The following is a 15976-nucleotide window of genomic DNA, read 5'->3' as shown; positions in this document are numbered from 1 at the left end:
CTCAAGGACACTGCGAAACTTAAAGATGCCCTAACCTTTTCCCATTAGCAGCCTCTAGTGGTTTGAGTTGGAGCTACAGTTAGTGCTATATCATTTTCAGATGACAGTTACTGTTGTCCACGGTGGGAGGGGGGACTTTTAAATACAAATGCCATGGATGGATTGACTCGTGGATGGCCCGGTTTTATTATTGAGGATCTCTCTAGGTCAGTTCTTTTTTTTATGGAGCAAATAGCGAAAAGTAACACAGTTGAGGCGTAAACAAAAAAGGGATATCGAACCTGCAAACCATTCAGAAACAATGCTCTAACTCCTGAACTGAATTTTTCAACAGGCCTATTAGCCTGAGATGAATAAATATTCTTAAATAATAGGGTTTAAAAAAACCAATGGAACTAATTCATGAAGTAATGAAGGAAATTTTGAGATTTTTCTAAATTAATTTTCACTTTTGTATGACTAACAGATAGCCAGCTAAGTGGCTACGTTGTTCCCTTTCTTTCTGTGATGAACATCGCATAGAATACATTTTAATTGGTAACTATGAACTAAATCAAATCCCACATCAATTTGACCCATTAAGCTAATAATGAAAAGAACACGTGGTTTGTTAGTTAGTATTCATATTGCATGCCCATAAAAAAAGAATTGAAAAAAAACAGGATTCAAGGCATTATATTGAAGCCATGTTGCACAACTCGGTTGCAACTGAAAGGAAGGCCAACTGAATTGAAAACCAACCATTCACTATAACACAAGGTTCAAAGTAAGTACTGAAAAAAGGTGTGTGGGAACACAGAACACACCATCTTGAGCATAACCACATTTGACCTACTTTTGAGGACAAAAGACACTGGAAAGAAAATATTGGCCAAAAGCGCCAACATAAAACTGGTTGTAATAAAAGTGACGGCATAGACCTGTATTAAATAATAGTAATCTGGTTTTAATCAGTCATCACACAGTATACGAGTCGAGGAATATAATTGAATGTACTGGGGGAAATTGGCTCTGTAAACCATGGGTTCAACAGTGTGTTAAATTACATCTTATGATGTTGGTTATTATTATGTCAGCTACAAGTTTTATTGCATTTATGCCTTTCAAAAGATCGTAATACAGCCTGGAACGAGAAAGGCCGTGCTCTTAATAGAAAGAAGAAAGGAAAGCAGTAGAATAAGGAAAGCAGTCCACTTCTAGACATCCAACACTACCAAGGACTGACCAAAACGGCGATCTCCCTTGCGTCTTTCATTTCTTTTGTGTTGAATAATACAATCCAAAAACACCAGGACAACCTTGTCATACAATATGTCTTTATTTGTGTGTAAACAATATCTTGAGGAGTATCAGCCAGGTTCTGGGTAATTTGTGAACATGAATATTTAGTCACAAAATTAGAACACGATGCTGAGATGAAGGAAATATTACAACAATTACTTTTTTTCCCCCCCCTCAGCTAGTCAGTTGCGGAATATTCAGGAGAAACTAAATGCTTAGATTTCCCTGAAAAATCGCACTCCTTTGAGTGGCTCTCCCAATTGAATGTATTATCTTTCTTGCCCAAGACATCTCAGGAAAAGAATAAAGGCTCATGGCTGATTGAACAGGTACATCTGTTAAATTAAAGCCATCAGGGAAAACAAATTTGCTGATTTCTTTTTCTTTATTCGATTATGATTTAAGGCCTTGAGAATTTGTTGAAATTGTCTCGCCTGGGCGTGATTTTCATGAATAACAAGGCCTGTATTGTCCGGCTCCCTCCGTTACCTTCATTCAACCCACTTGTCTCAGTAGATGCAGTGTTTTCACTGTAAGGTGCTGGATGCCAGTATATTATAATGTGTTAGTGGGCCATTATTCAGCACTGTGTTGCATGTAACTAGGACTAGACCGTGTGTGTGCCTGTGTGTGTGTTTGTGTGTGTCTCTCAGATTTGGACATAGAATAGTGTTGTCCAGAGGCTTAATAGGTTAGTAGGTCATCAAATTATTAAATATGTAACAAGAGAAGCGTTGCAAAAATAACCCTCTTTTAAAACAATAAATAAGAACTTTTCTTCCAACAGTCACAGGAATAGTGTTAAAAGCACAGTAGTGCAACTCAATTAGCTTAGTCACGTACTTCACATCGACGACAAATATATTTACAATTAAGACAAAAATAAACACCTTGGAAAAAAAAAAAAAAAATTAAACCTAGCACATTCTGAAAGACAGACAAGCTGCTAACAGTGTTGGATCAGGTGAGCACATTGTTACGGGATGTTTTGACAGGCCGGCAATTCAATATATCATATTTGGACGGAAATGTCCAAATGAATGCAACCTAAAATGCAAGCCAACACAGCACCAAATACCAACAGAACAGCACCACCTCTGGTCAAAACAGGTTATTGCAACGGGAGGGCTCAACTTAGCAACAAGTCATGACAATCGCTGAAGAACCCCCCCAGCATGTGGCATCACTTGGCATTCATTTGCTCAGACAGTGCAACAAAATATGTTTGACTAGAAATGGTGCCGTCCCGGTAAATTTAGCATTTGGGGACTCTGTAATCCGCATCGAAAGGACTATTCAACCAGGAAGCTTCAACGTAATTTCACGGCGGAGGCACCACTGTGAGTCCCCAACCCTTTCTCTGGGCATGTCGGCGATGTTACATCTCCAACCGCGCATCATGCGACTTGTTCTCCTAATTTGGATTTGCAGGGACAGACACAACCAGCAGACCCACCTAACCTTTTGGATGCCCTTAACGGCTGGGAATGCTACGTTTCCCCCCCATGTCCCCCAAATAACAAACGTACAGGTGAGTGCCAAGACGTACTCGTGTGCATTCGTGGTTTGCCTCGTTTTCCCGTGTTTATGCGTTTCCTCTATGCGAATGCATGACACCGTTCCTTCACATCCTTCTCACAACCGTGTTCCCCTTGTTTAGGCTTTAAAGCTTCTTTAGAACAAAGTGGGTCCCCAGGGCCTAATCCGACTGGAAAACATCACAGCATAGCTGGAAACCTTGCCATTTCTTCTAGCATAGGCCTTTCTCCTCCCCGCCCTCCCTCACCCTGCAACGTTCTCCTCAGATGTTTGTTTGAAACTGAGAAGTAAACACCTATCCCAAGCTTTTTTTTTTTTTTTTTTTTTTAATCCTTTCAGGGTTCTTTTTTTATTACTGGCACAAATTCGCTTGAGTCATTTCGATGTTCAGAGTTCGGTTATTACGTCCCACGCAAAGCAATCCGACAAATAGCCCGGTGAAAAAATGTCCAAACATTGAAACGGTGATGGAGAATTCAAAGTAATAATTGTCGGCCATGTCGTTTCTTAAGACTGTATAACAGAGCTCACGGGCTGTTCGATTCGACGCCGGACTATACCTGGACTGAAGGACTCAGAGAGGAGAGCCAGCCGAAGGAGTTTAAAATGTTTAAATAAATAAAAGCCTACAACTGGCACAGTATTCTGAACGCAGGTCTAGACTCACCGTAGGTAAACTCCCACTCATAGCAGCCGGGGTCCCCCTCAGACGCTCACCTTTCCCTCGCCTTTTTGTCTTTCCAGAAATGCATGAAAAAATAATAATCACAAACTGAAAAAAAAAAAATGATTAGGAGGAAGGGTGAGATCATCTACGATTCGGGATTTAAATAAATATGACTTTATAGGTTTTTTTTTTTTTTCGTTTTCTTTCTTTAAAGCTGTCTGTCCTCCTTCCGGTTCTGTCGCCCCCGGCTGGCTCCTCCTCCTCCTCCTCCTTGGGGGCGGGGCTACGGAGGCGGGACAGGAAGGGGGGAGCGGGGCTGGGCTGGTGGGCGTGGGGGGGGGAGAGGCGGCCCTATGTGTAGTTCTGGAGGGGCTGGCTGACCCTCATGCAGGCCCAGTAGAAGGCCCGGCCCAGCGTGAGCAGGGCCAGCAGCAGCACCGCCACCCAGGACGCGTAGATACCCGGGTAGGTCTGCGCCTTCACCCACGTGCCCGCCTAGAGAGGGGGGGGTGGACACAGACAGACGGATGGGCAGGTAAGGTAGACGGATGGACAGGTAAGGTAGACAGGTTGGAGGGCTAGGCCTAAAAAAAAAAAAAAAAAGGTTTGGTTCCTGTTTGTTGTCAGTTGAGGTCATGGGTAAGTAGGGAATTTATTTTATTTTTTCTAGCGGCAGCGAATGATAGGTTGTTTTCATTTAAAAACGAGAAAATTCGCTCATCAGATACAGAATAAAAAGGTGCTGTACAAAAAATTATAGTTAGCATCAAATATTATTATTATTATTATTTATTTTTTTAAAGCTCATAAAATAATTTGGGTCGCACATAAATTGACAGGGTCGGTCGGAAACCGGAACCAAACCAAAAAAAATTGTAGGCCCTACGGCGTGGTTCTGATTAAGTGAATCAGTTAGTGCTAAGGTGCTCTCTGGTATACGAAAACATAGTTTCTAAAAAGATAGGCTGACCAAGGCACTCTTCTTGAAGGTAAAAAGCTTTTAATAAATAGGCTTAATCCTAATAGAATTCTTAAAAAGTTGCCAACATGTTTGGGCCATTGTAGGCCTTCATCAGGGGATGATCAATGAACAAGGTGTACTGGCGGGTAGAGCAAGTCATAGCTATTAGTAAACCTGCTCCAGCTGGTGGATGGACAGCTCAAAAGACAAGGAGGGACATGGAACGGTTCGGGAGGGATCCAATCTAAACTGATGTAGCTGTTGATGCTAAAGTGTTTGTGATTTAGCATTGTTTTTAGTTGAACAGGTATAATATAAAGAAGAAGAAGAATCAAATTCTTCTGTTCATCTCAACTTTTTTTAATACTGTATAAAGCACTTTGTGGAGTATACTGAACTCCACAAAGTGCTTCTAAAAATCAATGCATTGGAGAAACTCATTGAGTTTGAGGTCGAAACGTCTTCACATTGAGATGTTCCTGTGTTAGCAAGCATAGACTGCAGTGGAGACTGTGTTTTGCTATGGCGTACATGGTGTGTGGAGTTAGAAACCTTCTGATGAATACAGTCTCAGAATACATACAAAAAGTCACAAAAAAAAGATCTGAAGATATCTGTTCTGCAGACGGGTATAAAGAGTTGTTTGGTTTAATCGAGAACAAATTGAAAACCTACTGATGACTACATTCTCAGAATACGCCCAAAAAGTTCCCCAAAAAAAGACATGCAAAAATCTATTCTGGAGACGAGAATAGAGACATGTTTCGTGTTCATCCAAAATGAATAAAAAACCTACTGATAGCTACATTCTGAAAATACACCCAAAAAGTTCCCCAAAAGAAAAAAAATATATAAAAATCAGTTCTGCAGACGAACGTAGTGATATGTTTGTGTCTATTCGAAAACAAACAAACGCACGTGTAGGTGTGTGTTTGTGTGCGTGTCTCTCTCTCTCTCGCTCCCTAGTGGAAACACCGTTGTACCGTTGTAAACTCTTTACCTGTGCCAGGAGGGAGCTACTTGCAGATGCTGTTTATCAAAGGAGAATTAACCACAGGAAAAAAAACACAGCCGAGTTGCTGTGGGAGACAACCATGATCCAAGAAATGAATAAATAGCGGTGAAAATATGCTGCGAAATAAACGTTCTCCAAACACCCTGGAGGTTAGTTTGTCTTCGCTGCTCCAGTAAATGTAGTGTGAAGCCTGCGATTAGTCACTCGGCACTCAAGGGCATAACATTCTCCCCGACAACAGTCGCTGGGGACCTCCGACAGTGCCGCAAATTATTTTGCCGGCGTTTGGCAGCAATTTTCCTAAAAGTTTGTTTGGGGAGAAACACGACTCGACCCCTTGGTATAGATTGCCATCCTTCCGAAAAGCGTGCGGATAAGGTAAACATCTGGGGAGCATGCTTGGAATCGAGGTGTCAAATGCTTTTAGGAGTTAATTCATAGACTTATTATTTCTCCTTTTGGGTTGTAATTTTGCAGTGACTGCAATTATCTGCGTGCATCCTTTTTGTCAGACTGGCCATCTGTACAGCCCACAGCTATCTGAAATCCACGATTTGGCTGTAGGGACAGACTGAATGGCAATGCGGTATAAAAACGCACCAACTATTAGTTACACGTCATTCAATATTTCTCCCTTCACCCTGAAGGCGGGTAAAGAAGAAGAGGAGGGCATCAACTCACCATCAGCCCAGCGCTCGCAATGGAGAACAGCAAGCATAAAAGAAAACACCACAAGCTCCGCCTCCGGGGGTACCTCTGACCAATAGAGGAGCTGTGTGTGTGGAGGGGGGGGGGGGGGGGGGGGGAGAGAGAATGGATTAGCTGGACGGATGCACAATAGCTATACTGGGCATACAACATCACCCTTTCAATGGTCCCTTTCACTACAAACTATCTTTTTGTTGGGTCATACCTAAATCTAATACATTAATCAATTATACAATTGTATTCAAACGCTTCAAATGATTGGAAATGACATTAGGTCACAAGAACAATAAAGTCAGATTCCAAAGGACGATTTTACTGGTGTAAAAGGCGCTTAGGTGTAGCGAGATCGCTCCACAAAGCACCTTGATACGGTTAACACTTTTCCTATAAGGGCACGTCATTTGACCATGGGTTAACGCAGCAGTAAACATGAACTCACAATTAACTCTGTTTACTTACGTTCTAGTAATCTTTTGCTAACGGGTTCTTTTTTACTAATCGTTTCATGTGAACTAAGGTAATGGTATTCATGTTAACCAAGGAATTACTTTCGACATTTAACCTTTATGCCAATCGCCTATTACCATGGCGTGGACGGGGAATAGGGTTCTCGGCTCGTGGAGATAAACAACCCAAGGCTCTAACCCACCAAACAGACATTTTTCCCCACAGGGATTGTTAACCCGGTGACATTTATGAAATGTGTGTAAACACTCATAAAGGTCACTGGAAGGGCTGTGGTTGATGGGAGGGGGGCTGTTTAATCTCCTGAACAGGTGACACGTTTGGATTTATAGCGTACCGAGACCTCTGCTCAATCCTTCACCGTCCTGCAAGATAGACTCTAGATGTCAGCGAAGGGGCAGTGCAAAAATATATAAAATAACTATAAAAGTCTATTATTATGTCCTAAAGATCCACACAAAAAAAAAACACACAGCCTGCATCGACTTCTTTTACTCTTCGAGAAAAGTTTGAATATGCTCCACACAAATTCATCCAGCCCCCGAGTCTCAAGGCACCCATGTTAACATGGAAGTACGTCCCAGTGACTCGTCTGCCTTTAATTCTCCATCAATGAGTGGCTGGGGAGAGACTGGAGCCAGGAACCACCTGCTCCCAGACAGCACGGTGTTGAACACGCACACCGACCGGCTGGCGAAACAGCGGCGAGACGCCAAAAAAACAAAAAACATAGCGGTGGACGGATGGAGCCAAAGTTTCGGCGAATCGGTTATAGCGCGCTCTCTTCATCTGCAAACTTTTATTACAGCTACGCTTGATGTGGAGAAAAGCGAATGTTGATTGATTTCCGTTGCACCTCTGCAACGTCAGCGAGAAGGCTGCGAACCCCCCCCCCCCCCCCCCCCCCCCCGCCGCCCCTCCTTACAGCGAGCCCAGTAAGAAAAGCAGCTCGGAGCTGTCTAGAGATTTCTGTTTGTTCGCGTGTGAAGCCCGGGCGGGGTCTATACTCAGACAGCGCAGAAGCCAGGACTTCAAAGCGTTTGACTCTTGAAGGAGGATTCGCCATGCTGAAGAGTGGTACAACAGCTCCCCTACAGGAAGGTGTGAGCGTGTGCACCTTCTGCAGCTCTTTAGCGGAGCTCATGCACATTGCACACCGGGTGTCAGATCCTTGACCCGCGCAATGATTGCATGAATCCATCGGGAAGCTCTGGGGGTCAATGGGTGGGGTGTGTGTGAGGCTGTAATGGATGAATGGCTCATTGCTACTTACACTTTCCTGCAATGTGGGCAGCGGGCCAACGTCCTGTCAGTGAACTCTGTCCACTGAGGGAGAAGGAGGACAACTTTAGACTCGCTGAACAAGAGTCGTGGAGTTTGCTCTAAGAATATATTTAACATTTCTAGGAGAAAGATTTAGTCACTGCTATTTAAGGCCAACGTTTTAAGCTTGTCACGTCACTTGTAGAGATCCAACACATATAGAAAATGGAGAATATTAGGATATTTTTTCCAAGACTTGCAGTGTGCAACTTAAATCGCTGCAGCCATCACTTATTTTTTTTCTCAAAATGTAATTTTCCCACCCTTTCCCCAAAGACAATTGATTTAGAGACACAAATATTGATTGATTGAGCTGTGGGGAGGGATTGATTTTATTGTTCCAGACAAAGAGAGTGATGTTATGGCTGCGGTGATGAAATTCCAAATTCGTGTGAACAAAAGCGTTGGCTCAGTAGAATAAGTTTTATAATGCAAGGCAAGATCTGCAAGGAGCCAATCCACAATGCATCGCTTTGTCATTGAGCAGACGCCGTCACCCAAAGCGACTTACAAAGTGTGGCTTGAAACCAAACCATCAAATTTAGAGTTACTTCAAAAAACGTTTGATTGCTGAAAGGGCATGTTCCTTAAAACAAGGGGGGGGGCATGGGCCAGGCCTTGCATTAAAACGGCTTATCATGGCTCAAACTATTGTGACAGGGTTACCTTAACTGGTCAGGTGTGTGTTTTTCGAGTGTTGTGGAGGGAAGAGGCCTACCAGGAAGGTGTTGCTGCAGTGTCCACAGGAGACTCGGGCCCCCGCGGGCTGAGGGTCCGGACTGGCCGGCCCCGGGTGCACCGGGCCTAGGTTGATTATCCTTTTACTGGGGGGGGGACGGACACACACACACACACACACACAGACACACACACACACACGCGTTAGAAAATGCCTGGCAGGCACTGCAACTTTGTTTTGGAGATAAGGGATCGACTACGCTGGTTTGGTGTGAACCCCTGGACGGCGCCGACGTCCTGCCCGCGAAGCGTGTGACAGATCAGTGGAGCCACTGCCTCCTGCAGCCTCAGGCGGGACTTTTGTTTAGCTCACGAATCTAAAAGAACTATATCGCTTTGGTCGCTCTGAAACCACACTTCAATCACAGCAACGTGGCTTTACAGTGTTGCAATGGCCCTACGATGCCCATGGGGCCAATTAGTAATAGTTGAAGTCGGTACTGATGTTAATATGGTGCTACCATGCCCCGTTTGGATTTTTTCAGATAAATACGCCTCACCCAATCACGCTGTAGTGCAGCCGTCACAACAACACCACCACTTAATTTAGTCATACTGTGAGCAAATTGAAAGACCATTAGAAGTAAATATACTCATTGCTCTTTCTGCCTTCCAATGGGCGACAAGCACATGTTCTTCAAAGAAGAAGCGTGCCATCATGCAATGATCTTCAAGGCTATTGATTATGTTTTGGCTGAACCAATCACGCTGTAGTGCAGCCGTCACAACAACACCACCACTTAATTTAGTCATACTGTGAGCAAATTGAAAGATCATTAGAAGTAAATATACTCATTGCTCTTTCTGCCTTCCAATGGGCGACAAGCACATGTTCTTCAAAGCAGAAGCGTGCCATCATGCAATGATCTTCAAGGCTATTGATTATGTTTTGGCCTTTCAAAGGTTTGGCCAGAAACGTTTTGTAATATGAAAGTGCACCTCTTGGTTGATTGTACCTGACAATTTAAATAAATGACGATGAGCCAGTGGCAGAATCCTGTTGTTCGCCAAGTTGCCAACAGCGTGCTTAATGTAGTACACAAGTATAAACAAGCATCGCAGGATTAAGCACTACTGCACCTTTTTACATAGAATGCATATGTATCCCGATCTCTCTACACCACATAAATTGCCAGCATGGCTTTGGGGGTTGACGAAATTCATGGTCTATTTGCTGTTTGAGAGATTTCAACTGAGTCGGATACTTATCGTAACCGAACACAGCACCGAGCCGAGTCAATTGTCTGTGCACTGTGCAGCTATGTGTCATCAGACTCATTACCATTGAACTAGGACAGGAACAAAAGCATATCTTTTTGCCTCACTCCCTACTATTTGGATCCCTCTCCCTTTCCCTCTCCTATGCGCTGCAGCGAGCTATCGCAGGCAACACATGAGCTATCTTTAAACCTCCCCTCTGCATTTGTTTTCCTTAATTGCGCATTAGCAATTTGAATAAAAGGATTACTTTTCTGCAGGGACGTTTATGCCTTTAAGAATCTTTATACAAAGACTTTGTAATCGCTCCTCAATGCCAAACTACATCCTACGATTCCCCTCTTGCAAAAGCTGCTGAGCATCATGCCTGTCTTCTTTCTCTCCTGACCTTCATGACGAGGGAGCAGTCACGCGCCTTGCATTGTTCTGGCCCCAGAAAAAACCTCCAACCGACAGGTCACACATACTGACCGCATGGAGAGGATTATAAGGCTGGAAAAGGCACACGCTGATGCATACTCTGTCGTCTGGTGCCACTCAGTCTCCAAGGTCAGTAGACTAGTCTCCATGAAAGGACATCCTGCACTTTGCAGTTCCCAATCAGTGCTCAACCCTTTCTCGGTCTTTCGAGCCAACGTCAGCCACTTTCATTGATTAACGTCTTATTAACGTTGCTATCCGGCCCGCGTTGCTGTGAGCCATGGGAACATGGGAGCTCTCAGGTGCGACAATCTGATCACACAAGATCCTTCGCAGGCTGTAGGACACAGAGCGCACTGCAGAACATTTACTGTTAAAGCCCAGGAAAAGAAAAATGGAGGTTCTCGCTGACACAAAAGCACCAAGCGAGACGCTTCGTTCCCGTTGATAGCGATTACAAAACAACCACCCCCAGCTCCAAAAAAGCCTTCCTTGTGATCAGCGTCTGATAGTTTTGCACGCGTAACGGGGCCAAAAAATACAGCTATTATTATGTTTGAACAGCCTCACAGACATATGGTCCTTTGAATTTTATCAGACCATCTTGTGCACAGCGCCCCCTGCTGCTGACTTAGCGTCATATCAACACGATCCAGGACAGGGTCCCAGTATGTCTGCTGAGGACACTCTGGAACACTCAGGCGTGCTTCATCGTCTTCCTCTTCACTACAAACAGCTGATGGCCACACTTACCGTAACAAACGGTCATGTTAAAAAAAAAACAAACACACAAATCAATCCGGCGCTCTCCCTATCACACACGCAAACAGACGCACAAACACAAACCAGTACGGCCGGGGACAGGCGATCCGCTGCGAGGTGACTTTGCAGATGAGGAGACAGTTGCAGGGGCAGCGCACATACTTCTTCCCAGCCGGGGCGTTCTTGATAGGCTATGAATGGAGAGAGGAGGAGGAGGAGGAGGAGGAGGAGGAGGAGGAGGAGGAGAAAGAGAAAGAGAGAACGTAGAAGGAGAGAGAAAAGAGAGGTATAAAAGGGAGTGAAAAATAATAACATGTCCAACCGATAATCACCATCAACCAATAAGTGCAACAGTGAACTCTCTTGCGATTTCACCACAATCTGATTGCTTTGATCGAGGCTCAAGCCATCACCATCGACTCCTGGTGTCCGAACATGACACAGGGATAGGCAGTTGTTGGTACTTTTGCATGAAACAAGCTTTTGCCTGACGGCGGCAAGTTATGGCACATATCCAGAACCCTGAATACTGTACATATAGAGGGAGCAAAATAAATGACTCATCCTGATAACCAACCCAAAAGGGCGCCTCTGTCACTAAGCTTTAGGCCCAAACCCATTTCTACCCTTTACCCCTTCCCCCTCCCCTTGTTTTGAAGGGGTAACCCCTTGAAAACAGGGGTAACCCCTTACCCCTTACCCTTCCCCCTTCAAAACAAGGGGGAGGGGTAAGGGGAAGGGGTAGAAATGGGATTGGGCCTTAATGTGCTGCTGGACAACAATGGAACTCTACACCCTCCAAACAGACTGCCCAGGGTACTCGTGAGGCCGCCTACGGTAATTAAATTGGGAGATGGGGCGCAAAAAAATAAATAAATAAGAGTGTCATATAGCCATGCAATTCCAAAAGAAACCCAGGGTTAACAAGAATTAGTGAATCATGTTATTGCAATTTTTCCAACAGATTAAACAGCCACTGCTGTGTGCCTGTTGGAGATTACATTGTGGGCAGAAAGATAGCCGAATAACCCTGTGTGTGAGGTGGCCGTGCATGCGTGCGTGCATATACTATCAGCTGAAACCAGGGTTTGACAAAGTGTTTTGTCGACTAAGACATACGATGTAGCAATTAGTTATGGTATGAAACCCAGTATTTATTAATTTACACATGCAATACATTTGTTCACACTTTCTAAGAGCCATTATTGTAACAAACAACATGATTGTGTGAAAATGCTTCAATCAAATTGACTTTTCTGGGGCCACTTGAAACCTCTACTGCAGTACATGCAAAGGCACATTTCTTATCGATAAAAACGTATAGACAGCTGGGATAGAACCGTAAACTAACAGCTTTTGCAAAGCATTTAAGACTTTACTCTTTTAATACATCACCCGATCAACTGACTGCAGCCTCGATTGATTCTTCACTCATTACTAATCTACCGTTGTCTAATCACTTAATCTAATAACTGTGTTTTTTCTTCTTTGCTACCATCATATGGAAATCAAGCTGCTTTAGATCTCTGGAAAGTCTTATTTCAGGACGACTTTGCCTGTCAGGGGAGTACGGTAAGAGGGAGTGAAACTAGTGATTTAAAGCCATTATGTAGAGACGTGATGAGAGTCTCTGAATATCAATCCACCTCAAAGATTGCCAGGGGTCCTCCCATTACACTAGCTGCTCCTGTTACAGCTGCCTAGTCCAATCGCTAGACACTTTCCCATGGCAATCATGTCAGAGTAGCCCTAAATACATAACTACTAATCGAGCCGAGTACAATAAATTGAACAATCACTCTGATTACCAACTTCCCCAAACCACCACCACCAGAGAAACCAAGAACAAACAATGGGGAAAAGAGAGCGAGGCGATAGGCCTATATAAGCCTGGCTGTGGTCTGATAAGGAAACGGATATGTGGTGCTCGGCTTTTTAAGTCCATATTGCATGGGAAAGGTTGTTTATAACAACTATAAATAGAGTTGGACCCAGTGTTAGTGATAGCAGTGGTCGTAGAAGTAACAACCACATTGCATCAGGACATTTGAATCATTTTGCAACCTATTTTTCACGTGGATTGTGTTTTTGCTTCTCTTGTATAATTGGAATGGGAAGTGCTAGTACTGCCCCCTTGTGTACACATGGCATGGAAGTGTTACTGCAGCACCTCGGCAAAGATCACTGCAAGTACTGTGCACAGATTTGTGAATCAATACGTAGTAGTAGTACTCTTACTGGTCCCCCTCCTGTTAGTTTCACCAATCGGATTTTAGATGAATAGTCTAAAGATTGATAGACAATGTCAAATCCCTTCACTTTCTACCCCTTCATATATTGGACACATTAAAACTAGTTTCGACCAATCATGTGGCTGGAGGCGGGGTCTGTATGTGCATAATTGTCTATACAGCGAAGACAAACTCAGCCAGCACAAGTAAAATGTAAAATTAAATTAAAAAAAAAGTGTGTATAAAGGTTTGAGGACACTTTGTAGGCTGGAGAAGTCCACATATTCAAATCCTTCTGAAAGCTTTATCACTTGGCTGAGTAAGTTTAAATCAATAGAATATCTGTGAAACTCAAACAGGAAAACAAGGCATTACTCCGCCCCTTTGAGATTCGGGTTCCTGGCCCTGGCTACGTGCCTCTGGCTAAGGCCTCCTACAACAGTGAAGAGCTCCCCAGATAATAACCCTACCGTGGCCTCGTTGCACACGCCGCACTTCACCACATGCTGGTGGATCTTGCCCTCCACCGAGATCAGGCTCTGGCACACGCGGCAGCTGATGACGGGGGCGCTGCCGCTCTCCGGCGAGGTGAGCGGAGAGTAGGGTGGGGGGTCCTCCCCTAGGAGCACGGAGGGCTGGGATGGACTGGGGAACGACGGGAAGCCTGGGGGGGGGGGGGTCCACAAAGAGCGACAGAGAGAGACAGAGAGAGAGACACAGAGATGAGATGTAGCAGAGCGATTTGAGGGATGGGGCTTCAAGGTTAGCTTGAAGATTAGTAATAGAACCCAAGATTACATGTGTTTTTGCTGCCATCTTAAAAGGTTTAAAAGCCCTTCTTACAAGTTAAGAACATGCAATGTGGGCTAATCTCTGCACTTTACTCTGTGTCTGATGTATAACACTCTTCGCTTCATTGCCCTTTATATCCTGGTTAGAATAAACTGGTTATCATCATCATATTCATGTTGCTTGCTTAAAACCAAACCGCTATCGGTCATCAAATAAGGAAATGCTCAATGATTATCCGTTTTTTACTACCTTGTTCATTGGCAGCTCAGCTTTAACCTTCAGATGGAGCAGACAGACAAATATGATAAGAAAGACCCTGTTGATAGCTTGCACGTGTTGCAGAGAGACGATGGGGAGAGTGTAAGGGGGAATTACAACAAGTTGACAACTCAAAACCGCTGAAAGTCAGTGTTTGAGTAAGAAGATTCCCCTGAGGCTTTCTGGAACTGGATTTACAGACCTGCATTTATATTATTGCATCAGGTAGGAGGTACAGACCATTGACCAATGTGACACCAAAAGGCAGCCATTTGAACTGTTTCCAGTGCAGTCCGATGACTTTGCGACAGTGGGAAGAGAGTGGACTCGAGCACACAGAGAGCAGCATTCACCTAGTACGAAGGAATAATCAGGGATCCAACTCACGAGGGACTGCTGCTCGTTGGCTAGAGTTAACTCTCACGACAAATGACTTAAATTGGGATTAACAAGGAAATGTGATTTGGTCCTGTGTATGAGGAAGGAGCTTTGTAAATACATTGCTTGTGGAATGCAGACAGGGCCTGTTGTTGGAACGAATAAGTGTGTAAGAAGTCAGAAGGGAACGGAAAGGACACCTGTAGTCAAGTGGGACACACCTATTTTAATGCTGTTACACAACAGTTGACCCTTGCTGATCCACGGGCCTTTCTGACAAGCTAAAGCTAAAAACTGAACGCAGGAAAGCTTACGAATCGTGTATGCAAACGTATCTATACTCTTATGACCAAGCAATTATCCAAACAGTCATCTGGCAGTTAAGGACGTTCAGTGTTTTATCAAAATGACAATCAAATGAGATTGGCATCAGTCTTTCCTACAAGTCCTACAGCAATATGTCAAGCATCTCATCCGGCCTATCAACATACCTTTTACAATTAAAACACATGGCGGCCACATTACTGCGAACCGCCTATTGTTAGAATTGTGACGATACAACAGATGACCTGCATCACTAAATAGTCAAACAGGTATCATGCTGCCACGCAGAGCTAATGTAGACTTAGCATAGCAGCTCGCTAGGTTACCATTTCTAACATCAAGAACCGACTTGGCTTAGATGATGCAAGCACACAGCTGGATGTATATGTTGTAAATCCTGCACCACATATACTCTCAGTTGTATCCTGTGTTCTAAAGACACAATTTCAGATTTTCGGGTTGCTTGATACGCGCAACATAGATGCAACCAGGCCGGTTCTTTGTCGCTGTCACATCGGCTAAGCTAGCTAATGCTAACTAGGATGCCAAGTCAGTGGAGGAGGATAGGCTCGGGTGGCGGCGGGAGGAGCGCCCGATGGATACTCACTTTGTGGTTTGTTGGGCGCACCGTAGGGTGCCGCTCCGGGAGACACCCCGCCGTTCCCGCTGCCGAGCGCGCCATCTCCTAGGTCTGACAGTAGCGGAGACCTCTCGCCGTCCGCCATACCGAGAGCAAAGGCGTGGGGAGTGGGGCCGTGGATTGTAACGATACGGTGTTGTATTGTTGTGTCGGAAATGCACGCGTCACATGATCACCCCACCACTACATCTGCCGCTGCGGTAATGATACGTGGAGGCGGTGTACGCCCCCAGCCACAGGCCCTTGGATCAGGATG

At 44.5% G+C, this 15976-nt stretch overlaps 1 protein-coding gene across 1 annotated transcript; it reads right to left on the bottom strand.

The window, feature by feature from the left end:
* Positions 1 to 1299: 1299 nt before the first annotated feature.
* Positions 1300 to 15933, bottom strand: pip4p1a (phosphatidylinositol-4,5-bisphosphate 4-phosphatase 1a). Its single transcript, XM_030363635.1, has 7 exons — positions 15688 to 15933; positions 13799 to 13992; positions 11182 to 11288; positions 8678 to 8783; positions 7910 to 7962; positions 6145 to 6235; positions 1300 to 3982 (listed from the first exon to the last, which is right to left on the bottom strand). The coding sequence occupies exons 1-7, from the start codon at positions 15803 to 15805 to the stop codon at positions 3839 to 3841; spliced, it is 813 nt and encodes a 270-aa protein (XP_030219495.1). The 5' UTR covers positions 15806 to 15933; the 3' UTR covers positions 1300 to 3838.
* Positions 15934 to 15976: the final 43 nt, after the last annotated feature.

This window comes from Gadus morhua, chromosome 8 (genome assembly GCF_902167405.1).
Source record: "Gadus morhua chromosome 8, gadMor3.0, whole genome shotgun sequence".
Taxonomy (NCBI): Eukaryota; Metazoa; Chordata; class Actinopteri; order Gadiformes; family Gadidae; genus Gadus; species Gadus morhua.
The sequence above is the reverse complement of the archived record's forward strand: the minus strand, read 5'-3'. Positions and strand labels throughout refer to the sequence as shown.

What these genes read in the sequence shown, in the direction of transcription:
- pip4p1a (XM_030363635.1), bottom strand. Translation starts at nt 15,805, where the DNA reads ATGGCGGACGGCGAGAGGTCTCCGCTACTGTCAGACCTAGGAGATGGC. An exon ending in ACTGCAGCAACACCTTCCTG is followed by an intron (nt 7,963 to 8,677) that starts GTAGGCCTCTTC and finishes CTTCTCCCTCAG; the next exon opens with TGGACAGAGTTCACTGACAG. An exon ending in TGCCCACATTGCAGGAAAGT is followed by an intron (nt 6,236 to 7,909) that starts GTAAGTAGCAAT and finishes CCACACACACAG; the next exon opens with CTCCTCTATTGGTCAGAGGT.